Source organism: Parasteatoda tepidariorum, chromosome 8, assembly GCF_982258835.1.
Source record: "Parasteatoda tepidariorum strain Cologne lab strain chromosome 8, Ptep-v5.0, whole genome shotgun sequence".
NCBI classification, from domain to species: Eukaryota; Metazoa; Arthropoda; class Arachnida; order Araneae; family Theridiidae; genus Parasteatoda; species Parasteatoda tepidariorum.
The window spans coordinates 86,004,876-86,031,711 of NC_141762.1; the positions used below are offsets into that span (position 1 = coordinate 86,004,876).

At 29.3% G+C, this 26,836-nt stretch overlaps 1 protein-coding gene across 2 annotated transcripts; it reads right to left on the reverse strand.

The window, feature by feature from the left end:
• LOC107456970 (uncharacterized) lies at positions 1-26,775 on the reverse strand. 2 transcript variants are annotated; one of them, XM_043044828.3, is made up of 6 exons: positions 26,268-26,403; positions 23,128-23,215; positions 10,743-10,845; positions 7,179-7,321; positions 2,949-4,388; positions 1-808 (listed from the first exon to the last, which is right to left on the reverse strand). In XM_043044828.3, the coding sequence occupies exons 4-6, from the start codon at positions 7,318-7,320 to the stop codon at positions 630-632; spliced, it is 1,761 nt and encodes a 586-aa protein (XP_042900762.1). In that variant the 5' UTR covers position 7,321; positions 10,743-10,845; positions 23,128-23,215; positions 26,268-26,403; the 3' UTR covers positions 1-629. The 2 variants fall into 2 exon arrangements, with proteins under 2 accessions (XP_042900762.1, XP_015930467.1); XM_016074981.4 differs by lacking the exon at positions 23,128-23,215 and having other exon boundaries at positions 26,268-26,775.
• Positions 26,776-26,836: the final 61 nt, after the last annotated feature.

The following is a 26,836-nucleotide window of genomic DNA, read 5'->3' on the forward strand; positions in this document are numbered from 1 at the left end:
TTTTTTTTTTTTTTTTTGGTAATAATGGGATTTTAATATCTTTTACGTGACCATTGCTCATACCCCTCATATCATTGTCAGCAAAAATAAATCACAAACCCCATCCCCATTTTAAGTGCTTACATAATGTTCTGATGGCCCCTCATGTTCGAATTCCTCTCAATAGCGTTACAATACTTATTTAGAAAAATAAAAATCTCTTATACAGTTACGGAATAACACTTACTGTTTTTGGCTTTTCCCAAATTAAAACACCGATAATAATTTAACTATGCATGTTGCTTAACATTCCATTATATATCAACCTTCTTAAGTAAAAGAAAAATGAATAATGTCTCATATTTAAATGCTCGGCTGTGAATAAATGTTTCTGCGCAATATTTTCTCAGGCCATAGCACTGCCAGCAGTTAAATATGTTCAAAATGGTCTTGAAAAAATAAAGCGCCTGTTAATCTTTCACGATGTATAGGAATTTAAGTCAGTAAATTTTTACACGCAAAATCTTTGTTAATATATAACAGACATCATTTAATACTCAACAACCCATAAAGTTTAGCAGATCTGTGGAGGACATTAAGGATCATCAGGGACAAAAAATGAGCTCTATCTAGAATGGATTGACAAAGGATCAACCTTTTGGCGGTGAATATTCATGATGAATTACAAGATAACCTTTGGCAACTAATACAGTACTGCAAATATTGAGTAAAGCAGCACCAAAAGCAAGTATACTGAAGTAGAAAAAAGTCCAGTGTCCACCAAAAGTATCAAAGCCAATACCAGCCAAGATACATCCAATGCCAGCCCCTGCAAAAGAAATTTTTACCTTTTAGTTGGAGTTAAACAAAAAGTCTCTGATATATTTAGTAATTATACGACTGACTGTTTAGAAAGTCGGATAGAATAAATGATTTTTTTTTTTTCAAAATATGTTATTTTCTCGAACTACCGCCACGAGAAAAACTTACAGAGGAAGACTTAAACAAATTTCTTGAGAGTGAAACCGTTTAATTTATATTGGGTAGGTAACCAGATTGGGTAGGTAACCAGAGAAGTTTTTTTTTATTACTACCAATTGGCAAAATGGGTCTTGTTTTGGGTTTTACAGCGTGCGCAATTTATTTGGACGTCATCACACTTTTCAACTATGTTCAAGAGTAATAGTAAACAGTGCGCCTGCGTGGGTTGCTATGGCGATCGCTGCTGTTTGATAACTTTTTTTATAATTCTTTTTTTATTCTCACCAGCAGTCATTTTTAATGTTTTTACATAATAATTTAAAGTACTAGTGGGCTGCGACCCCCGGCTCGCTAACGCTCGCCAACCCCCGAAAATTGCTACGCGATCTTATATGGTTTGCTTCGCAAGCCAAGCTCGCTTCGCTCGCTACTAACTTAGGTACATTGCAAATGCACAAAATTCTAAGAATTCAAAACAATCATTCAAATCCATATAAAAACTTTTCAGTAAATACTAAGTCATTCAAATAAATTTGATTTCAAATAAATGACATGTAATTCGTTAAACCTAATAGAAATGTGCTATAGTATAATTCGTGATATAAATCAAAAATCGTCAAATAAATTCGTAATATATAAATTCGTGAAAAAAAGAGCTTTCGACAAAATACTAAAATAGAGATCTATCGACAAAGACTACTCACTTCTGCCTAGCTTAATAGTATGAGATTGTCGCAGCTGATGCTCTCTGGTTATTTCAGTTTTCGTTTTTGAAAGCGCTATATGTTGAGCCACCTCAGCTAGATTTGGCATGTGACATTTTTAGCATCAATCATTGGTCGATTTTCTAGCGTTGCCATTCGGGGAGTTGTAATGAGGCTTTTTTTGTCGCCGTGTAAGAGAAATAGTAGCGTGAACAAAACAAAGCAAACGTTGCCACCAGCGGAAAAGAAATACAGCCAAAATTTGGGAGCCACGTAAGAGAATTATATATATTAGATTTTTATATCTTTTTATTCTTAACTTAAAATTACTATCTTGACGGTGATTTTAATATAAATATGAATACTGAAAAAGGAAAAGTATTTTGTGACGTCTTGAAACACGTATATAGGCAGGATTTGAAAACCAATCCGAAGACAAACATCAATTGAGATAGTTTTTGCAACCCATGATTTGAAATGTTGTGGCGTTCATCGAAGTAGAACCAGAAAAAAAAAAGCATTCGACCAATGGAAAACCAGTGATCGTAATAAAACAATCACAATTTTTTCTTCTTTTTTTTTTTTTTAAATGGTTTCACACTCGATTTTTTTTTCTTCTGAAAAATACCAATCACTTTTCTTCTACGTTAATTTTACCATTAGTTTGTAAATTATTTGTTTTAATTAGATTAACTGCTCTCCTATAATTTATTTGTTCGTTAAAATTTTCTTCAAGTAAAATGTTAACAACTTCGAGCTTTAGTTTCTCTACGTTCCATTGCATAACTCCTTCAAATTTATTGTTGAAAAAAATTGCTTTTTTATTTATTTATTTTTTTAAAAATTTAAATGTGGAAGCATTCTATTTTCTCTGCCAGTTACCAGGTCGGTTAATTGTGGCAATTATTAAGTACTTATTTGTTTTTTATGAATATGTTTGAAAACTCAATAGAAAATAAAATTTTGTGAAAGCGTGTTGAAGAATAAAACTTCACAGTTTAGATATACAGTGTCAAAAATTTAAAATAGTTTTAATTAAAGAAATATAGATAACTGAGATTCATTATTTTTTAAATAATTTCTGCTTAAATTTTGTCAATCGTAAGCTCATTTCACTTCCCCATGTTTACAAATAAGCATGATTTACTCTTTTCCAAAAGAAAAAACCTTAAATATTACCTTTCCTTTGGTCGTTACTTTTTTCCCCCTAAGCTTAAGAAACAGTTTTAAAAAATAGCACTAAAGATTATTAAAACTCATCACTCTCTCATAATTGTTTCTTACCTAATCCCTCATGTGTTGAGAACAGAATTGACTGGGTTGTTGCTTCTGTTCCGGTCCTGGCGCTAAGTTTTCCAAACGATGCCACAGTGGGATAAAATAATCCATAAGTGAAACCGTGGACGATTTCAATAGGAAGAACAAGCCACGGATTTTGCAGGTAGCTGTACCACAAAAATCGAACAGCATAAGACAAAAGAGATAAAGTGAGAGAATTAAAATGTCCAATTTTCTCTATAATCCAGCCAGAAAAGAACATAATTGGCAATTCACCGGCAAAGCATTGTACGTAAGGGATTAAGCCGCAAAGGAAGGTACTAGCTCCCAATGAAGAAATAAACCACACAAGATAATACCATATTATACCAGACCATATTCCATTTATAAGAACACTAATATTGAATGCTAGAAACGATGGCGATTTTAGAACTTTTCCAACATCTTTTGCTAGATTTTGAGAAAACTGGGGAATCACAAGGTCCATTTTAAATAAATTCCAAAGAGTAATACATTGCAAAGACGCCATGAATATCCATGTTGCATAAAAATCATTAGTAAGATCGCATATAAGTCCTCCTGCAGGAGCTAGAAGACCCCAGCTAATGGCAGAATAAATCCTTTGGCGACCAAAATCTCTTTTGTACTTTTTTACACTCTCACAACAAATGGTATCTGAAAAAGTGAATGCAGAGCTAGCACAATTACCAGCCAAAATCATAAAAGCAGAATAGAGCCAAAACTGATATGTCTGGAAATCATTTACTCCAGACTCTTGCCCGGAAGATTCTGGAAATTTGTCAAAAAACTTCACTGAGCAATGAGAACTCATATTGGAATTAGTATTTGCCATTCCAAGTTCAAGAGATGCGAAATGAAAATTGTTTTCTACAGTCTTCAATGCAGTGTAAAATTGTTCTAACTTTGAAGTATATATCGAACAACAAAAGTTCATCAGTGTTTGGAGCGCCATCTCTGCCTCACGTGAGTCATTACTTGATTGAAAACAAATAAACATTATAGTTACGTTACTTGGTTTGAAACAAAAAACGTCCTGGTGTCTTTTATCTTCGAATTGTGCATTAAAATCTGTTGGAAGATTATCTGATGCATCACAGCCTGTTCTTTTCATTGAAACAAAAGTGAATTCGGTTTCATTTTCATATGCCTGGAAATAATTCGAAAGAGTCAAATTTTGTGCATTTCTGTCGAATTTTTTGACTGGTGGGATGATAAGAAGAGTTAAGAAAAACAGACAATGTAAAATGATTAGCACACTCATCATAACTTTGATTCGCTTGAAATAATCAGCTATGTATCCTAGAACTGTTTTAGTCAGTACAGTACTAAAAAGGAGAACTGTTAAGACTGTTGCAAGAGATGTTGCCGAGATTCCAATTCTATCCTTTGCAACAAGGGGCACATAAGGCAACATGGTTCCCATTGCTGTAAAAAAAATAATTAAAAATAAGTACATTTGATTTTTTTCCTCATTTTTTTAACTAGGCTAATACATAGTATGTTAAGTCATAAATAACTTCCATTACTTTCTATAATCTCTTCCCAGTATATGGTACGAACAAAATATTTTTAACTATATAAACCTGGATCTAGTGTCCCTGTATCTAACTTAGCTAGAGAGTTAACAATAAACAGCCTCAAAATTATCCGAAAGTGAAAGCTCTCGGAGTCAATTACCACACTTAATGAAGTCTCTGCAAAGCTTCGCTTTCGTACTCCGTGACCAGAGCGTGTCAACTCTTTCGATATAAGTTTCGTTTTTTTTACTAACCTAACTACTCCAAAATTGCGTAAATTGTTGACTCCAGCTTTTTTATAAATGTAGCTAAAAATACAAAAAATATATAAAAGCTAAAAAAATGTAATTTTATACTTAGATCGTTTCCAAAATTTTCTACTAGAAATAATACTTAGTAAAAAAAAACTACTATTTTATCAAAATATTATTTGTTTATTTAAAATATAAGAGTATAAATAGTTTTTTAAAAATGCCAAGTATATCTATCATAGTTTTCAAAAGCTCTTTCAAAAAAATAACATTAATATGACAATATTACATTATATTTATCATTATACTTTCGCGTGAAATAGATATTTTGAAAAGTTAAATTTTAAAAGCAGGAAAAGGTCAGTTATCTATGATTTTGACAATCCGTCTAAGAAAGATATTTTGTATGTGTTTTTTTATAGATATATTTATCCGTCGCTGAACAGAAGACCCAATTTTAGATTTACGACTAATAATGTTCAACTCTGTAACCTTGTAATTTTGAACCAATCCAGAAGACAAGGAAACTCATGGATCAGTACCCCCAGAGGTATTGATTTGTTATGGGAACATGGAGGACTTAGTGATTCGACAGATTTAACGTGCATCAGTCACCATTTACAACACGGGGAGTCTTCGACCGGTGGGGATCGAACCCACGAACTCTTAGACATGGGGCCAGTACCCTATCAACCAGGCTATCCCGGCTATTTTGTATGTGTTTGTAATATTTGTTTCCCTTCTTTGTAAATGTTTTTTTTCCCTTTGTAAATGTTTGTTTCCCTTCTCCTCGTAAAATTTTAGCACTTAATAAATCGCAGATTGTAATCTTTATGACCGAACACTCTAACTATATTAGATACAGGGACTCTACCTAGATCAACATCCAAAATAATTTCGAAGATTGTTTTATTTTCGTCGAAATTTGATTTTAAAACGATTTAAAATTGAAAAACGTGGTTTATAAGAAATTATTTTAAAAGCTTGTTCATCTAAAACAAAAGCTAAATTCATTTTGCTAATCAATGAATGCGTGCGCTACAAACTACTGACTTTAATTGTACGGTTTCCTTATTTGGAGGAGAAAGATTTGGATCTAATTTTTCACGTTGTGTCTTTTATGATCTATAAAATTCGCATTTGACCTTTTAAATCATATTATGAATGCTCTTTCTGAGAGAAAGACGTCCTTATCACATGTAAGTACAATTTGTTATTTAATTCAATTTAATTGACATGCTTATATGCGTTTCTTTTAGCAGCAACACTTTAAGGTATAATTCAAGTGACTTAATTCAAGCTAAATCACATTTCCTATGCATTTCTTCCAGTAGTCACATTTTCGGAATAAAATTGATGCCAATAAATTCAACTTAATTCATATGTTCTGAAGCATTTCTTTTACCTATTACATTTTAAGATAATATTGAAGTTATTTATTTCAACATAATTGATATTTTTAATGCATTTCTTTAGTGCGAAAATCGTTTATGATTTAATCTACAAGTACACGAAATGATTACGTTAGCGGGAAGTGGATGTTAAGTGAATGTGGTTAGTCATATGATAAAGCACGAAGATTTAAACAGTTTTTTTTAATTAAATACAGTACAATCTTGATACAGCAAACAACTGAAAAATAATTAATCGTAATAGAACTTAAATTCAGAACATTATGCATCACCCGGACACAACGACATAGTGAAGTGACAACTTCTGCCAAAAAATACATGCACACACAATAACATAACTCACGTTATCCGTAAAATAAAATATACCTGTTGCCATCAAGCGACCGAAACTTAATTCCGCTACTTCAATATGCCCAGGTCCCGCAGTTGACTGATTGTAAAGACACGGTTCCCAGTAGAACACAGAAGTCAAGTATCACTGGCTGCGTTCAGTAAGCGGGTGGATGACCACTTTGATCAACCTGCGTAAGGACCGAGGATGAACCGTATCGGTCCTCGTTAAACTGTTCTACCGTAAAGTGCTCGACTTCGCTCGCAGATCGTCGGGCTACCAAAGTAGGGGAGTCATCCCCTCTGCGGAGAATCAAAATTGCGATGGCATATCTTTTCATCATCCTCAGGGATGCTTCCTAGACCGTCGCCAAAAAGCCCATTGTGCAGCTCTAGTGTGACGTAACTAAAGTACCTACCTACCTGAATATGCTCAGTGGAGAAACATACCACTCCAACAAATTAATGCATTAGAAGAACGTGATGTCGCTTCACTCTGGCCCCCACAATCTCCAGATCTAAATCCGGTTTAGCATTTGTGGGATGATGTTGAAAGAGCCATACATCATGAAGATTCTCAACCATTAGCGATGTGGAAAGGTGATCGAAATAAAGAAGCCACTTAGAGTGTGATTTTATATCGATGCTGTTATTTGTGACATTAAAACTGTACAGAAATAAACTAGGAAAAAAAATTATTCTTACCACCAAAAAACAAGAAGAAATGGATTTTGAATCGAACCATCTGTTTATCGATATGACAAAAATCCCTTCTCGCTTCATTTTTATTTTCTTCATGGGGTTCGTGGTTCACTGAAATTTCTAATCCATTCTGCTTTTCATCCATTCTTAACAAAAAAATGTAAGAACATCTTAAAATGCTTATGTAGTAAACTCAATACATTTTAAACTAAATACCTAACATGAAATATATTGAAATTCCATTTTGCTATCATAGCGACCAAAATCACCATAATTTTACTTAATTTCGTCGCTCAAAATAGTATAAATGTTACCGCTGAAGCTCGAAAGCCATTTATATGCATATTAAAGTTAATCTGCAGATTAGTTAGATAGATCCGTTACTGTGCTAAATCAAGAGCTTACTGCTCCTTCTTAAATAAACTGAGAGAGCATCCTAAAATGCTTGTGTAGTAAACTCAGTACATTGTAAACTAAATACCAAATATGAAATATATTAAAATTCCATTTTGCTATGATGGCTGCCAAAATCATCATGATTTTACTGAATTTCGTCACTCAAAATAGTATAAATGTTACAGCAGAAACACGAAAACCATTAATATGCATATTAAAGTTAATCTGCAGATTAATTAGGTAGATCCGTTACTGTGCTAAATCAAGAGCTTACTGCTCATTCTTAAATAATCTGAGAGAACATCCTAAAATGCTTGTGTAGTAAGCTTAATACATTTTAAACTAAATACCTAATATGAAATTTTCTATTTAAAATGGATTAAAGTTCTATTTGGTTATCATGACTTCTGAAATCACCATGATTTAACATCATTTCGTTGACTAAAATAGTATTAATGTTATGGCTAAAACACGAAATCCGTAAATATGCATATTACCTAGCTAATCTGCAGATTAATTAGGTTGATCCGTTACTGTGCTTAATCAAGAGCTTACGGCTCATTCTCAACTATGAGAAAACGTCCTAAAATACTTGTGCATAGCTCAATACATTTCAAAGTAAATATCAAATATAAACTAAATACCAAAATGCATTGTCATTCCACTTAGCTATCATGACTGCCGAAACCACCATGATTTTACTTCATTAACTTAAAATAGTATGAATGTTATTGCAGCAGATTTAGTTAGGGTGATCCGTTACTGAGCGGAATCAAGAATTTACCGCTCTCTACCTACAGTGCCTGGACAAATTATTAGGCTCACTGTAGATTTTATGTTAAACCTTAATTATCAAGTGATACTCTACAGCTTTATTGTTTTTACGAGGCTGAAACCTGTTTACACTTGTTTACGTTCGTGTATTAATTGGTTAACATTATAATGCAATACGTTAAAAATAAATACAAATTGGAACTACATAAAAAATCTCCTCTATAAAAACCCATTACATGTATGTTTAAATATAAGAGTGTTGCATATAAACTCGTGCAAAACATGAAATTATTAAAACACTACAATGCATCTAATCATTTGGTCTAATTATTATAATCTATATATATATTTCTCTTACACAGCGACAAAAAAAAGCCTCATTACAACTCCCCGAATGGCAACGCTAGAAAATCGACCAATGATTGCCGCTAAAAATGTCACATGCCAAATCTAGCTGAGATGGCTCAACATATAGCGCTTTTAAGAACGGAAACTGAAATAACCAGAGAGAGCATAACCTAGGCAGAAGTGAGTAGTCTTTGTCGATAGATCTCTATTTTAGTATTTTGTCGAAAGCGCTTTTTTTCACGAATTTATATATTACGAATTTATTTGACGATTCTTGATTTATATCACGAATTATACTATAGCACATTTCTAATAGGTTTAACGAATTACATGACATTTATTTGAATTCAAATTTATTTTAATGACTTTATTTACTAAAAAGATGTAATTTTTTTTTAAAAAAAGTTGTTATATGGATTAGAATGATTGTTTTGAATTCTTAGAATTTTGTGCATTTGCAATGTACCTAAGTTAGTAGCGAGCTTGGTTTGCGAAGCAAACCATATAGATTGCGTAGCAATTTTCGGGGGTTGGCGAGCGTTAGCGAGCAGGGGGCGCAGCCCACTAGTATACTAATATAATATCTGATATATAATCTAAATTTATATAGTACATCGTCTAATTTATCCAATCACTGAATTTATATTATATATCGTCTATTTTAACCAATTGAAACACAAACGTAAACAAGTGCAAACCAGTTTCAGTCGCATAAAAACAATAAAACTGTATAGTATCACCTGATAATTAAGATTTAACTTAGAATCTTGTAGGACGTTTAATAATTTGGCCAGGTACTGTAGTTCACGTGCGTATAAGAGCAGTCTCTGTCTCTTTCAAAAGTATCTTTCAGTCTATTAACTAATTAGTTGATTGATTGTATCAAATGATTCTTTAGACACAGAAAAACAAATAAATTACATAACGGAAATTTCATTGATTGTAAATAGTTGAAACTGTGTTTTTCTTTTAAAGGTATTTTTTAAAGTGATTTATCTATCAGCTAATGTGCTTGTTATTTGATTTTGGTAATTTGATGCCTTAGATAACGAAAATAAATAAATAACAATACGTTAATTTAAGCGTAGTTAGTTGGTTAATTATTTTTGTTATTTAATAAATGAATAAAAAATTTGGCCCTTTAACAAATCACCCTAGTTAATTTGTCATTTAGCTAGATAATCGGTAAAACAACTTAATTTTACACTTAATTGGTAAAAATACATTTTGATTAAAATAAGCTACGACAAAGTAAAATTAGTGAATTTTTATTTTGATGAATTTTGATTATTATTGTAAAGCCTAATCACATACATTTTCATGCAAAATTCCTGGTTATTCCACAACTTAGGTAAAATGAATTCTATTTTTTTTCTTTCCAATATATGGAACTTTTAAAATTCAATTATTGCTAGTGGTCATTTGCACCCTAAGTTGTGACACTGTTGCTGAAATAATATCATTTAAATTATTATAAATCCGATTCATATTTTTAAAAAAACTTGACGAATTTAGATTCAATTATTGTTCAATAATTTAAATTAGACACATTAATGTTTATCTAATTCAAAATTGCTTTTCTACTTTCAAATAAAATGCCCTTTCTTTTTTTCAACTTGGCGTTGACACACATAAAATTTTTAAAAATAAGCTAAATCCAAAATTCATAACTTTTAAAAATTACTCTTTCATAAAAATTTATTATAGAAAATAGTAAAGTAACAGTAGTATTAGACATAATATGTGCTGCAATATTTAACATCCTTTTCAACTTTTAATCTCTGCGGGCTTATATATACATTTAAAGTCCTAAATTATTTATTTAAACAAACAAATAAATAAATACGAAATAACTAAAGAATTGCATACGAAATTTAATTAGTAGTTTCACCGTCTTTCTCTTTTAATAGTTATTCGAAATTTATATGGATAGCTGGCCTAAAAACGCTAAAGAAACTTAGTATGACGTTATTTCATAAAGCATTCTGTTAGAATAAATCATGCAAAACACACAAATAGAACTAAACTGATCATAAAAATTTTACATACCTGTCGTCAATGAAAGCTTTTTTTTTAAATCATCCACAGCTGGAGGACATTTTTTACGAAACTTCAGTAGCAGATATAAAACTTGCGTTTATCATTTCAAAGGCTAGAAAATAAGTCAAATAAATGAAATGATTGGTGTAGTTTTTTATTGCTGTTAATTCCGTTCGCTACAAAGAAAAAGGAATTATAATTAGTAGCGAGCATTTAACATGGAGAATTAGAAAACTCCCCGAGTCCAATTCATTTTTCTTTTACAGTTATTTGTTATTTTTCGTAGAATTGGATGAGATGAGCGTCAGAGGAAGAGGGATTTATGAGTATTCAGAGCAATTATTTAAGGTGAATTATAGGCTTCTGTGTAAGTTAACACTTTTAATTGGTTAAATGGATATCTTGTCTTCAGTTGCTTCTGTGAGTCATTTCACACAAAGAGTTAAATGAACATTTTAGACTCATTTACTCAGTGTTGGAAAAAAAATCTTTGAATTGTCTCGTAGGTGTAGTCATAACGCTGTAGAGAAATGCTTTTTTTTATTTTAAATTGCAATATTTCTATCAGATAATTATAAAATCAAAATCAATCCTAACTGTTAATTCGGGAAACATGTGGACAAAATAAATTACAATTAATGCACTCAAGGGTAAAAAAGAACACCGTTAGTTTAATTAATCAGAACATCACCTCAAGTATTTTAGAATTAATTAATATCTTAGAATTAGGTAACACTTTTAATGAGCATAATCTTTTATGACATACAAATATATAAACATGAAGATTAAAATCTACTCTTTTTTCATGCTTCAGTAGTCGCAAACAGTTTTGTAGGCTCTTCAAAATCAGTTGTTTTTGCGATTTCATTCTCGATATACATTGTTTTGTTAAAAATTATTTTGAAAATAAACAATTTTTGTCGTCGACTGTCGTAAACAAGTGTCAAGAGAGTGGTTTCTCTGCTACGCACTCTTCTTTCCATCTTTAGCAAAACTTTTATTAGAGAAATTTTTACCATTAAAAAAGGTAACCGACGAAAACATAATTTATGAAAAATAACCTATAAATATATCTTTTAAGCAAATAATACTTTAAAAAAGGAAGGAATAACTAATTCAGAGAACATTAAATCCGGGTCTTCTTCGGCGCCCCTGTCGGGAGATAGTCCGCCCCTTTTTCCTGTATCAACTCTTTAACATCTATTGTCTTTCTCATATTCTCTAAGATCTATAAGTGATTTGAAGTAGGGATCAGTCAATAATCCTACAAGAATTTAGCAAAAATAAACAAAAGCGTACAGTGAGCAAAAGAAATACCAGCCAAAATAACTTTTGATCTAATTATCGGACTTCATGAACAAAGCGCTAATTTTAATGTTTGATCTCAAGTTACTAATTCATGAGTATCCAATCAAAGTATGATATTGATTTAAGCAAATGTTAAGAAAAAAACTTTGATGAAGTACTGTTTTTGCTAACATGCCTGTCTTTAGATTTTCTTTTTTGCTTGTTTTTGGTTTCTGACAGTGTCTGTTAGCAGACAATGTGTCCCTTGATGAAGTGCTGTTTTTGCTAACATACCGACCTTTAGAATTTCGTTTTTGCTTTCTGACAGTGTCTGTTAGCAGACAATCATGAAGCGCTGTTTCTGCTATCATACCTACCTTTAGAATTTCGTTTTTGCCTGATTTTGGTTTCTGACAGTATCTATCAGCAGTCAGTGTCGTTAGCAAACAGTGTGTTCCCTGATGAAGTGCTGTTTTTGCTTACATACAACTTCAGAATTTCGTTTTTGCTTGTTTATGTTTGCTAACTTTTTATATAAATTGTTTAATTAACGAGTACTAATTACTAAACATACTCTCTCTAAATAAACATGTCTTTTTTGACAGATTTTTATTCTTTAGTTAATATGGGGGGGGGGGCTGAGGCAAACGCAATCTAAAAAAATAGGTTTTCTTTTTCTGATTTTCTTTTCTTACCATCAAATTTTGGTTTGTGGACGATTATTGTAAAATATTATCATTTGTTATTAAATTTTGTCTTATGACACAGAATAAAATTTGTGGAAAACCCCTGATCGTTTTGAACTTTCTTTAAAAAAGTACAAAAACTACTTTGAAAATTGCTTGAAACTTTCTAAATTTTTAAGATATTCAAGTCAAACATTTTTCATTAGTTGTCAAATACGATTCACTATAAAATTAGGAAAAAAAACTTTTTTAAATTTTTCTGCTCATGAGCAGTATAAAAGAACTACATTTACTTAAATCTTACGTAGTTTTTAACGATCATTTTTAAAACTTTAAATCAGTAATTTTATAATTAATTTTAAATTGCTCCAAAAATTTTGTCTAATTCCATTGTATATTTATAAAGAATATTTATATACAAATGCCCATATCTTCATAAATATTTATTCTAGGTTTACAAAATTTTATGCAGTCATTAAAAATAACAACTTAAGTATTCGATACAAGTTACAAGCTTATTGCTTGATTTTCTAGCATAAGAAAAAGATTTTTTTCAGTTTTCCCAAAAACAAAAATACAAATATATATATATATATATATATATATATATATATATATATTTAAAAAAAAGAAAAATTATTGATAAATAAAATATTTTCAAAAAAATATTTAAAGATTTTAAAAAAATTAAAGAGCCGAAAAACGAAATAAGGAAAAATCATAATCTCATCGTCAGTTCACACGATTATATCCGCAAAAAACTGCTTTCTAATATTGTATTAAAAAAGTCAAAGCAAAATATGTCAATACAATAGTGTGAAAAGCACCCAAAAAAATTGAAACCATAATCGAACATATTAAGCAAAAAATACAAAATAAAACATATTAAACAAAAAATAGAAATTAAAAATTCAAGAAAAAATACAGAATAAAATACAAAATGTAGCGAGAAGTGAATTCAAATATACTTCCACTTACGGCATCTTTCAAAAATGATTTAAAATATTTTTGTAATAAGTTAGCCTGATTACAAAATCTATATATATATTTCTCTAACACGGCGACAAAAAAAACCTCATTACAACTCCCCGAATGGCAACGCTAGAAAATCGACCAATGATTGCCGCTAAAAATGTAACATGCCAAATCTAGCTGAGGTGGCTCAACATATAGCTCTTTTAAAAATGAAAACTGAAATAACCAGAGAGAGAATTAGAGAGAATTTATATATTAATAGAATTAAGCTCACGAATTTACGAATTTATTTGACGATTTTTGATTTAAATCACGAATTTATTTGTTTTATTATTATTAGTTATTCATTGAAAAATAAGTTTCAGTCGTGCTGTTACGCTTTAAGATTTCATACTATAGCACATTTCTAATAGGTTTAACAAATTACATGTCATTTATTTGAATTCAAATTTATTTTAATAACTTTGCATTTACTAAAAAGATGTTTTTTTTTAAAGCGTTATATGGATTTGAATGATTGTTTTGAATTCTTAGAATTTTGTGCATTTGCAATGTACCTAAGTTAGTAGCGAGCTTGGTTTGCGAAGCAAACCATATAAGATTGCGTAGCAATTTTCGGGGGTTGGCGAGCGTTAGCGATCAGCGGGCTAAGTCCACTAGTGTGAAAATAAAAGCGCAAATAAAGGATAGTGGCAAATATTTTAGGATACTTTCTTACTGCGGTACAGAACCGCATTTGAATTGTCAATTACCTTTGATTGGCACGATACTGGATGTGCGCAAGGTGCATAAATATTACGTTGCATAATTGGAGTCACTGTGGATAGAGCACTCGCTTCCCAATGAGATATCCCTCGTTCTAATCAATGCAATGGCTGGTTAATATGAATTTCGCACCCGGCTCGCACTGACCACAGGGTTGGCGTAAAACATCCTCAGTGGTAGACGAATCATGAATTAGAGTCCCCTTGCTGTCAGGGTAACCATGGGAGACTTTCATGCTCTCCATGTAACGCAAATGCGGGTTAGTTCCATCAAAAAGCCCTACTCGAAGCCAAAATTTCTCCCTATACTTAATTCAGGAGTTCCCTTGTCTTCTGAGTAGGGTTCAAAATTACAAGGCTTTGGAATTGATCATTGGCAGTCGTAAACTCGAAATTGGGTCAGCTCTTCAAGGACGGTTATAAAACATGAAATACTAAATAATTCAACATTTATAATGAATAAAGTTAAATTTTAATTATAAAATGATAATTTTGATGATTTTTAGAGAAAGTATTAACATTTTTTGAAAAACATTTTTAATTTAAAAAAAAATTCCTTATTAAATATTAGACGATTTATAGCCACGGTTTTGCTCAGTAATTTGAGCATGGTAAAAATATAAATTTAGTTAAAAACATTTTCATAATAATTATAACATACAATTAAATCAATGATTTTATATCGAATTTAATTACATTAGTTGGATATCCATTGTTTTTTATCAAAGTTTTTATGAGTTTGCCTAGTTATTTTTTGGATATATAAACAATACTACAAATTCTTTCCATTCTATTCATTTGATTAAAAATGGTATTTAAATAAATATTTTTAGAAACATTAGAATTCCATGTAATTTGTTTATTTATATTACATTTAAAAACATTTCTTTTATCGTATAAGCCAACAATGAAGATATTTTTTTATTGAAATTAATATTGTCGTCATGATTACGAAGCAAGATTAATTCCACGTGGTAAATATTATTTAATAAAATTGTATAATGTTGAAAATTAAAAGATAGTTAAATCAACAGACAATAAATAATTAAATTAGATTTATTGACGACAAAACAAATTTAATAGTATTAAGATAGTATAATTTTTTTTTCATACTAATGTAAAAATAAGTTAGCTAAAAGTGATGAAAAATAAGGTCCTTGCGGTATTCCACCTATTTGAGCAAAAGTATGTTCTTTATCGTAAATATAATTATTATAAAGTCAAATATTAATTAGAATTGCCCAATATTCAAAATCGCAATTAAGGATATTTTTATAATCTTAATAACTCAAAAGAACATCTTTTAGTTGAAAAAGGGGATTGCTATTGAAGAGATCTTAGAAATAAAAAGTTGCAAAATTGAAATCAAAAATTAATTTTATTTTGTTTAATAAATTCTAAAATAGGCTGATTATTAGTGATAATTCATTAAAAATCTTCTTTAATAATATTGTTAATAATTTAATTTAAATAGTTAGAAAAATGGTGTTAGGTTTAATCAATTAAGTAATAAACCCACAAGTGAGTGTTCTAAATTTAATAGGAAGTTTGTGTTATGTATATATATATATATATATATATATATATATATATATATATATATATATATATATATATATATATATATATATATATATTACGTGTTTTCAATATTTGGATCCAAAGTTTTGAAATTTAAAATAAAAATATATATAGAGTCAAGATTCAACAAAACCGAAAATACTGGATGGTATAGTATTAAATCTAATGGCTTATAACTCGCGGTTTCAGCGAGCAGTATTTTAGTGATTCATATAATTTCGACTTACTCCCTTCTCGGAAAAACTTCTTTTTTTTAATGTTTTTCGGGTTTACGAATTCTTTAATAATGTTTTTCGGGTTGAAGACTTCCTCTTTGATGACAACGGTGTTTTTAGAGCTCTGAATCTGAACTGAAAAACTAAAATATAGAAAAGGGACAATAAGACTGTTGAAAGCATATTGACTGACGTATTTTATTCTGTACAGAAATTTAAAAAAACCCAAGTAAGTACTATATTATATCCGTCGTTGAACAGCCAACCCGATTTTGAGTTTACGATTTTGAGTTCATGTTCAACTCCGTAGTCTTGTAATTTTAAACCAATCCAGAAGACAAGGAAACTCCTGGATCAGTACCCCCAGAGGTATTGATTTGTTGTGGGAACATGGAGGACTTTGTGACTCGACAGATTTAACTTGCATCAGTCACCATTTACCGGGGAGTCTTCGGCCGGCGGGGATCGAACCCACGAACTCTCGGATATGGGCCAAGCGCCCTACGGATCAGACTATCCCGGCCCAAGTAAGTACTATATATCGAATTCAGAAGCGTGTATGACCGATACAGTCTGGTAGGCAGTGAGTTGGACTCTCGTTCGTGAGAACGGGAGTTCGAATCCAGCCGACCGAAGACTCACCGTGTAGTTAATGGAGACTGGTACATGTTAAATCCGTCGGGTCACAAAGTCTTCCATGTTCCCATAACAAATCAATACTTCTGGGTATACTGAATTGGAGATTGATTGTTCAGGTCAAACTTACGATCTGTGGATGAATGAATGGATGCATGAATGGTGAACGGGTGTGGCAGAAGTCGAAATCTTGGCCAAAGATCGCCCCCCCCCCTCACCTTATTGGCGTCCAACAACAACAACAACAGAAGTATATATGAATTTGTAAGATTTTTCTCGAACCTATTTTTTTACAAGCACTCTGTTGTAACGGGCAATAATTTCGGTCCCTTTGTGCTCGTTATATTTTATTTTATAACCTTCGTTGAACAGCAGATCCAATTTTGAGTTTACAACTACCAATGTTCAACTCCGTAGCTTTGTAGTTTTGAACCCAATTCCAAATACAAATGAAGTCCTGGATCTAATAAAATTTGAGTCGTGGATGAAACTAACCCGCATTTGGATTGCATGGAAAGGAAAACCACAAAAACCTCCCATGGTTAGCCTATCTGCAAGGGGACATTTCAGTAAATACATTTTATTTATCATTTTTTGAATTTGCTACTTAATAAAATATTTGTTATCTAAGGTTGCTTACTTTATTTTAATTTATCAGTGTGACGGGTAAAAATTATACTTTTTTAAATGTTACTGAAAGTTTAACATATTTCAGTAAATACATTTTATTTATCATTTTTTGAATTTGCTACTTAATAAAATATTTGTTATCTAAGGTTGCTTACTTTATTTTAGTTTATCAGTGTGATGGGTCAAAATTATACTTTTTTAAATGTTATTGAATGTTTAACATATTTCAGTAAAATTTGTGTTTACATTTTTTTTATAATTTTGTGAATTTGCTACTTAATAAAATATTTGTTATCTAAGGTTGCTTACTTTATTTTAGTTTATCAGTGTGATGGGTAAAAATTATACTTTTTTAAATGTTACTGAAAGTTTTAACATATTTCAGTAAAATTTGTGTTTACATTTTATTTATCGTTTTTTGAATTTGCTATTTAATAAAATATTTGTTATCTAAGGTTGCTTACTTTATTTTAGTTTATCAGTGTGATGGGTAAAAATTATACTTTTTTAAATGTTACTGAAAGTTTTAACATATTTCAGTAAAATTTGTATTTACATTTTATTTATCGTTTTTTGAATTTGCTATTTAATAAAATATTTGTTATCTAAGGTTGCTTACTTTAATTTTAGTTTATAACTTCTAACAATCACACTTCCACAGGAAAAAAATACAAATTATAATCATGCTTTTGATATGTTTTTTTTTCTATCTAAACCTTGTTTGAAGACTGCATTTGATTTTCTAAATTTTTTTAAGCTCATTTTATGTCATTGTTTATAAACAATTTCTATTTTATTTCGTATGCTCTAGTTCTAATAACATGCAAAACATAATCATTAAAATCCAAAATAATCATCTACTAAAAATGTAAGTATCATATTATAAAAATTAGACCCCTTTCTTAATTTTATGTCAAAACTATAATAATAATAAATGTGTAAAATCCCTTTAAAAATATATTTCTTTGTTTTTAATCCATACATTTTATAACAAAAAGTTAGATAAAATTTTCCAATTTATAAAATAAAACTGATATTTAATGCTTAAAAATATATTTTTTTCATTCACACAACAGTTATTTTTGTTAGAATTGATTTATTGTTAATCATTTCTGAAAACAAATAAATATATTAAGCATTTTTACACAATTTAAGAACATTTAATCTAGACAAAAAAAAATAATAATAATTTGTAGAAAGTAAAAAATTAGTAGAAGAGTAACGAAAAAGTGTCGAGAAACAGAAGGAAAAAAAAAACCCCGTCATTGTCAGAAGTGATCAGCGAATCTGGGCCTAACTGTTTGAGTCATCGTTTTGCGTCCTTCGGCTTTCTTCCATCTAGGAGGTATTGTTCAAACCCATGTATATATTCTTGAAGAGAAAATTGAAGTTAAATTGGAGGGAAAAAATGCATTAGCGGCTCGTTTTTATCTTTGCAAAATTTACATTAAAGCGAAATAACGTTTATAGATATTCTGAAAATTTGTGAGAATGGCACACAATTTCGGCCAGATTTCCAACTTTATAGGATCCGAAATATTTTGGAACAAAATTCAAAAATAACTATCTTCGTAAAAAAAAAAAAAAGAAGAAGAAAGAAAGAACTAGCTCAAAATGTGTATTTCTAAAAGTAGACATAGCTCGAAATACAAAATTAAAAAATAATTACGTAAGGAAGAAAATTGTGATTTTATTATTGCAATCACTGGTTACCGATTGGTCAAATGTTTCTTCTTCTTCCTTAATAGACTTTCATAAACAAAAATTGTCATTAGTTGCAAAAACTACATCAATTGATTTGTCCTCTGTTTTCAATTTCAGTCAATATACTACATTTACTACATTTATTAAGACGTCACAAAATTCTTTTCCTTCAGTATTTATATTTATATCATATAAAATCACAGCAAAGATAGTAATTATAAATAAGTAAATAACAAAATGAATATTTAAATAATTTTTATTAATGCTTATGTTAACCTGATTTTTTATGACTATTCTATTTTTGGCAATTCTTTTTTTGAGATTATGGTTTTGAAGTTGATCGAAGTTGTTCAGTTCCTTTTAAAGTTTTAACTTCAGACAATGTTTAAAAAATTAAAGTAGTGAAAAAAAGAATTCTAAAAAAATTATCAAACAGCAGCTGTCGCCATAGCAACGCATGAAATGACGACGCGGGCGTACTGTTTACTATTTCTCTTGAACACAGTCGAAAAGTGTGACGAGGTCTAAAAAATAGCACGCCATCAAACCCAAAACAACACTCATTTTGCCAATGGGTAATAATAAAAACGAAAAATAAATAAAAAGAATTGTTCTAAACTCGCTTCTATGAACAAAAACGGTTACTGCAAATGTATGTTTTTTTTTCCTTCTAAATTTTAACTTGTATATTTCAATGAAACACAATGTTATGTTGCTAATTTTATCGACAACAGTATGAAGCCATCTAGAATTTTATCTTAAATTGTAATATTGAACATTTTTGCATATACAAAATTGCGAACCTTTAAAGAGCGACATTTGATTACATACATGTCACTGCACGTTCTGAAGATAAATATTAATATTTTTCAGGGTGTTACAGCTACAAGGTTGTGAAGTTCTTCAATTTTTTCACCATTTTGAATTATGTAATTTGAAGTGACAAAATACAAATTTTTGAAAAATGGAGATTTAAAAGAACGACTTGAAAACGAAAATTCGAAATTCATACAGTTTTATAGCTCAGAAAGTATTCGACCGATTTGAAAGTGCATGTTAAAAATGATGTAAAATTATGTATGCCTTACATTTCAAAACTTATTCGGCTGTTATTGAATTTAATAATTAGTACTTATTAAAAATTTCTGTTTACCTGGATTTATCTTTGTGTAACACATAAGTAATCAAAAAATTTATGTATGTTGCAAATACATAAGTTTTTTGATTTACTTAAAAGGTTAATATTCGAAATAAGCAAAGTGTGAAATTAAGAGAACTAAAGGTTTGGCCCCTCTCTTGACCAAACTATAGGGACAATATTTTCTAGATAACGGCTATACCTCCTTCAACATACTTCGATGGTCAAAAAACGAACGGTCGGGGAAAAAAGTAATTTACTGTCCATGTAATCATTTATTTACTTAGAAAACATCAACGTTAAAAAATGTAAAACTGTTGAAATTTTAAAAAACTCAATAAAAAAAAATTTGATAATAGAATATGTCGATAGTTTTAAAAACTACGTTTTTCAAGTGAACTTAAAAACAAAAAGCGTATCACTTTCATAAGACGAGGTAAGGGAATTAACGGAAATGGTATGCCCTTCATTTTACGTTTTAGCCGTGACAAGAATAGCATTGCTTTCTCCGTTTTAGTTCATTTGAAAAACGCAGTTTTAATTTTTAATTTATTTAAATTTATTTTTATCTTATATTTCTTAGCTTGTTTAAAACGAAATATAAAATGAGGCTAAATTTTACTCAATTAATACTTTTTACCAAAATTACGTTCCTCCTGAAAGACTTATTACTATTTTTCCATTTATTTTGCTTTTTAGTAAAAAAAAAATTCTATTTCAGTTACCATTGGTTTTAAATTTTTTGGTTTTATATCCATACGTTTTAAAAACAATCAACAAAATAAACACATAGTTTTAGAAAAAAAACTAATTTGATGACGTAGTCCTTCTATGCTACAACGTTCATGCTGATCATTGAGTTGATCTGACATAACGAATGAAAAATAATTAAATAAAGAACATTCAAAACTCCTTTTTTTAATCAGAAAGAAAACTATAAGCTATCAAATATCACTGATGTTTTCTTTAGAATATTTGATAAAACAGAATCATCTCTACTTTTATCAATTCCTAGTTCTGAACCATTGATAAAATTTTATTTTCCAAACGTTTCTACCGCATGATCTAATTGAACTTTTAGGGTGATTTTTAGGATCTAAAATTTAATCAGGATAAAATTGCTACATACATCTTTTGTGCGAATTTCGGGACTGTTTTTCATTTTATTATTATAGATATCAGCGAATAGAAATTAACGCTTTTTCTTCCTTATATATTTTTTACAAAAAATTTACAACTTATTATTTCACCGAAACTCCTCAACTTATTTATTTCAAATTTAGGATTTGAAGCATTAAGTAGTTAAACATAATTTTTATCATTTGCAACTTATATTGTTTTTTATTTATCAGTACTTAATAATTTAAAAAGCAGCAAATAATTAGTGAGTGTCCTAAATATTTTGAGAATTAAATTTCTTGAATTCATCAAATGGGTATGATAAACCATGCAACGTGGACTTTTAACGCAGTAACATGTGTAATATCAGTAATTTAGGAAACATAAAATTTTTAATTTTAATTTAATATGGCTGACAAAAAATTTGTAATTTAATTATTTAATAAATTCACTTGAGCGTAAAAATCAAAAGGTTGTATAAATTCATTTTTTTAAATTTATCAAATTACTAATAAAAAAAATGTTGCTGGAAAACAAAAATACTTGTTTAATTTCCTGATGAAACTTGGGGTGCTTCTATGTAATCATCGCTGATGAAACGATAAAACAAATGTAGATGTTTTCAGTCATCTTCCTCACACATTTCGACAGTATTAATATATTTTCTTTTTTAGAATATAAATTTACATTGGGCATACTTTTTTGCCAAATACTTAAAAAAAATACCTAGCAAGGTTAGGGAAAACGAAACACTGCAACATCATTTTCATCTCTATTGGGGAAAAAGATTCATCACTTGATATTGATGGGATAATTGTTTTTATTTAATGCCCGTATCAATTTTTTAATTAATCAAAATCTATTAATTAATCTAATTAATCGATTTAATCAAAATTATCAACAACAAAAATTAATTTTAAAAAAATTAATTATTAATCAAAAATTAATAAAAATTAAATAAAAATTATTAATCAAAAAAATTTAAATCAAAAAATTTAATTAATTTTAAAAAATTTCATTAATAAATAAAATAAAGCATGTATTTTTATTGCAATTAATGCAAACACATCGAAAAGTTCTTTAAAAACAATTCTGTGCAAATCATTCTGACAAGACTTTTATTTTTAAACCTGATCAGAGAAACAGCCTGTAACTCAGCCCTAAGTTTCATCGAATCTAGGTAGTGTTCATTCGAGATTTTATCAACTCTTGATAATGCCTAAGATAGACTTAAGTTAATGTTCGATGGAGATTTCATCGAATGGTGATATTTTGTTTTTATGACATAGCAAGATTTGATCAATTCGAATATGTTCATATTTCAGATGCCATCCTTAAATCTATTTAAAACGTTTACTGCTGATCTCGGGCCAGAGCGTATATATAGCAGCAGCTAGGAAATAAAACACAATCATTTAAAAAGTAGAAAAAAATTTATTTTTATTATAATAATAAAATGAAAACTACAAATGTTAGCATGCATATAATTAAAAAAAAATAATATATAGATTAATTAAAAAAATTCATCTTAAACATATAAAACAAGTTTTTATAAATAATAAGAGAAAGAAATTTAAAATTAAGACACAGAAAAAAATCTGTGAAGACAAAGAGCCAATAAAAACATGATTCATCACAAATAAAATCTAGAAAAATTACTTTTATAAAGTATTTCTCAGTGTAATTGCAGCTGAAGTTTCCTTTTTTGTTAATTAAGTCCTTATTAGTAATAGGCCTTGATACATAACTAGGAAAGAAATTCCAATTCAAAATAAGAAACTTATATTGAATCAATATAAAATAAGTAAGCAATTTAGTATATATAGTGTTCCATAATAAACATCGTTGTTATATATTTTTAGAGTCCTTGTTGGAAAAAAGAATTAAAAAAGCATGCACACTGGAGGTTGCAAATTAATATCTAAGTAATGAAGAAGCAAAAACACTATTAAAATCTCATAATCACTAGCGAGGAAGGTAGAGTAAAATTCACCAAAACAAATTTAATTGCTTGCTGAAATTTGGGCACTCTTCTAATAATTATTGTTGACTCTTTTTTGTTCTACTTTGCAATCTGACAGATTTTGTTGTTTTTAATAATGCCAGACCTGGCAGTGATGTGTTAGAAAAAAAGATTTAGTTAAAGAAGACTGTGTTAGATTTAGAAGTATTTCTTCCCCAGGGGGCATAACCAAATCTTTCAACAAAAAATACTTTTTAAGCATTTAAAAAATATTTTTAAGCACTATATACATTAACAAAATGCAATTAATTTTCAAAGACTTTACATAAACATATTCTGACAAAGAACTCTTTTCTTGGTTTTATTAGCCATTATAAAATTAGATTTTTTGGTTCGATATCAGAGAGGAGAAAATGAAGCCTGAAATTGAGAATATCTTGCAAAATGCAGCAGAGTTGCGCATGAGAGTGCAATAGTTTCATTGAACCCAGCTCACTAGACGCACATGCAGACCTGCAAGTATTTCATCAAACATGTAAAATGATTGGTGCTTTCATACGCTATGGACCGACGGTACACCGAAATAGATTGTGGTTGAATGAATTGTGAAAACGTTGAATAGAATCAGTAAAAAGCACGCTTTTGCATAATACGAGGAGAAAATCGAAACAGTAAAGAAAAAAATCTCATTTTCGAAAAATTAAGCACTTTTAAAAAACACCAAATAAAAAAAGCACCTTTAAGGGCTTTTAAAAATCGAAAATAAGCACCTTTAAGTATTTTTTAAAAAGGCTATGCACCCTGTTCTCAGTTTTATTAATTTACGACTCTTAATGTCCATACTTCTTTTAGTTTCAATTTTTGCAACCATTTTAAAACTACATACTTAAGACATTTATCATGAAAATCCTATACAAAGAATGGAACATTCATTATTAATTTTATCATAAATGTCTTTGATAAAAATATTCACCGAATTCAATAGCAGATATCTCAAATTTATGTAATGATTTAAGAAAATTATGCATATAATTTACATGTGATGTAGTCAAGCCTATACTCAGAAGGGGGGGAATGAGAGGAATAATTGTACAAGGGCCAGGACTGTTGAGCTCCCACCAAAATTTCTTTCAAAAAATATAGTGTTTATTAATTAGTTTTTTTTTTTTAAATCGCAGAGAATTTCTTAATATATTCTATATAAAAACTACAATTTTGTATAAGGGGTCTTCAAAACAAAATAAGAAAATAATACTTTTGGTGCTTAAAAGCCAACACTAAATTTTGTCCTGGGGCCTGTAAAATCTGTGTTCAGTCTCGGATGTAGTTTTTTTTTCTTCCTTTGCTGCACTACAGCTTTTTGTGGGCCAAATACAGACTTACATCAAGGGGTTGTGGGAGAAATCGGGTAGTAACTGGTCTTCACAGGAGAACTGAAGTCATCAAAACGTAGCAGATCCGTGCTATTATTGTACTAAATACTTATTGCTTGTTAAGGTAGGATGAACTAGACTAAATGAGCTGAACTAAAAATAATTTCTGTGACTGCAATGATCGATATATGAGGCTAGTTTAACCCACCGATGACTCTACAGATAAAAAGTTGTATTTTAACTTGCAGTCTTTGCATAACAAAAGTGGTTTTTCAATGTAGTTAAATAGGGAAAGAGTGTAGAGGGGGAAAACATTCTCTCAATTTTGCCCATTTGTTAAACCGTCAGCGGGTTAAAAACAAAAGAACATTAGAGAATGGATATAGTTAAACAAACTTATCAACACAGAAGCAATGAATTAAGTAGTAACAACACACCAAAATGCTAAATTTTCTTCTGGATTAGTAAAATGTAATTTGATGTTTGTACACAAAAAAAAAAAAAAAAAAAAAAAAAAAGACTAATTTCTACACAATCGAAGTACCTAGTCCCACCCCACTCTCCCATATTTATATATATAATTGAAAATTAGAAGGGTACACATATGAAAAGCTAAAGCACTTATTTCATAAAATATTGTTTCACAAATATAACATATAAATGGCATAACAGATAAATATTTAAGATGCACAAAACTCATAATCATTATAGAATGTTTTGTGATACTTGTGACAATGGTAGATCACTTTCTTTGAATTTATTAAATTATTTAATTACTGAAATCTATTTTTTTTTTTTTTTTTTTTTTTTTTTGCTTCCTACCTTTTGGAGATTCTTACAGAAAAAAAAGGCAAGTTGAGACAACAGTATAAAATTATTATTTAAGTTTTTATAGTTTGTTTATTCATTTTTTCAGAGTTTGAATTATAAAACATGAAACAAAACAAATAAAAAATTAGTAGTAAAATAATTTAAATTTTTAATTTATTAGATAAATATTTTAATGCCAAGTAAAATTAAAAAATCTTATTTAAATAGATTAGAAAAACTTTTACTATTTGATGTAAATGATTACATAACCTTTAACTGTTTTCTTTCCAATATGTAATTTATTTATTTTTTAATTAATAGCAAAATAATGCCACAAGAATAAAAGCTTCCAATTCTCTGATAAAAAAATGTATCTTCTATCTGTTGTACTATATAATTGACTATACATTGAATTGCTGGTAGAAACAGAACATGAAGCAGGCAATTAAAATAGGTTTTATAAGTGTGACAATGCTACAAAATTCAGAAGGGAAAAAAATTAGATTAAGTCCATTTCTAAATATTTTTTTTCTTTATAATAGAATATTTATTTATTCTGTAAGCTGCTAAGCAAAAGTAATAACAAAACTAACAAAATTAAAGCAATAATAAAAACATATGTTTATCAAAATAATTATTCTAAAGCTAAAAACCTGAATTTATCATGAAGCGGAGTAGAGGATATCTATATCAATAGAATTTCAAGATCTTCATTAACTGCCAAACATAAAATATAACAGAAAAGTCATTAAAGCACAACTTTCCCATTCTGTTCACATTAAAATAAGTTTCGTTTAAATACTCTTGATAAGCTTTCGTCATTTGATAAATCTCTTTTGAGATTACAAACAGGAAAAATAGTATAAAATACTATATGTATAGTATGAAATACTTAGTAACTAGCTATTAAATTTTTACAAATAAGATAGCGTGTTTAAGTTACTAAAACTAAATAAGTATCAGAAAAAAATTCATTTTCGGAACACGAAAACGAAACTGAACAAAAAAAGTATTCGCTGTCATAGCTTTTGAATGGATAAAATTTAATAGACTCATAGAATTTTCAAGGAATGTAGTATCGCAGCAAATTTTTCATATTAATGAATGTAAAACTGAAAGAACGCTGTGAGCAGAATTAGAAAGTTTTCATTTTGCAATAATAGATTAAAAGGAGGATTTTTACTTTCACTTGTAATCTTTAAATTTCTCAAAAAATGCTGAA

What these genes read in the sequence shown, in the direction of transcription:
- LOC107456970 (XM_016074981.4), bottom strand. Translation starts at nt 7,320, where the DNA reads ATGGATGAAAAGCAGAATGGATTAGAAATTTCAGTGAACCACGAACCC. An exon ending in TTTCTTCTTGTTTTTTGGTG is followed by an intron (nt 4,389 to 7,178) that starts GTAAGAATAATT and finishes TTTTTTTTACAG; the next exon opens with CAATGGGAACCATGTTGCCT. An exon ending in CTCAACACATGAGGGATTAG is followed by an intron (nt 809 to 2,948) that starts GTAAGAAACAAT and finishes TTTCTTTTGCAG; the next exon opens with GGGCTGGCATTGGATGTATC.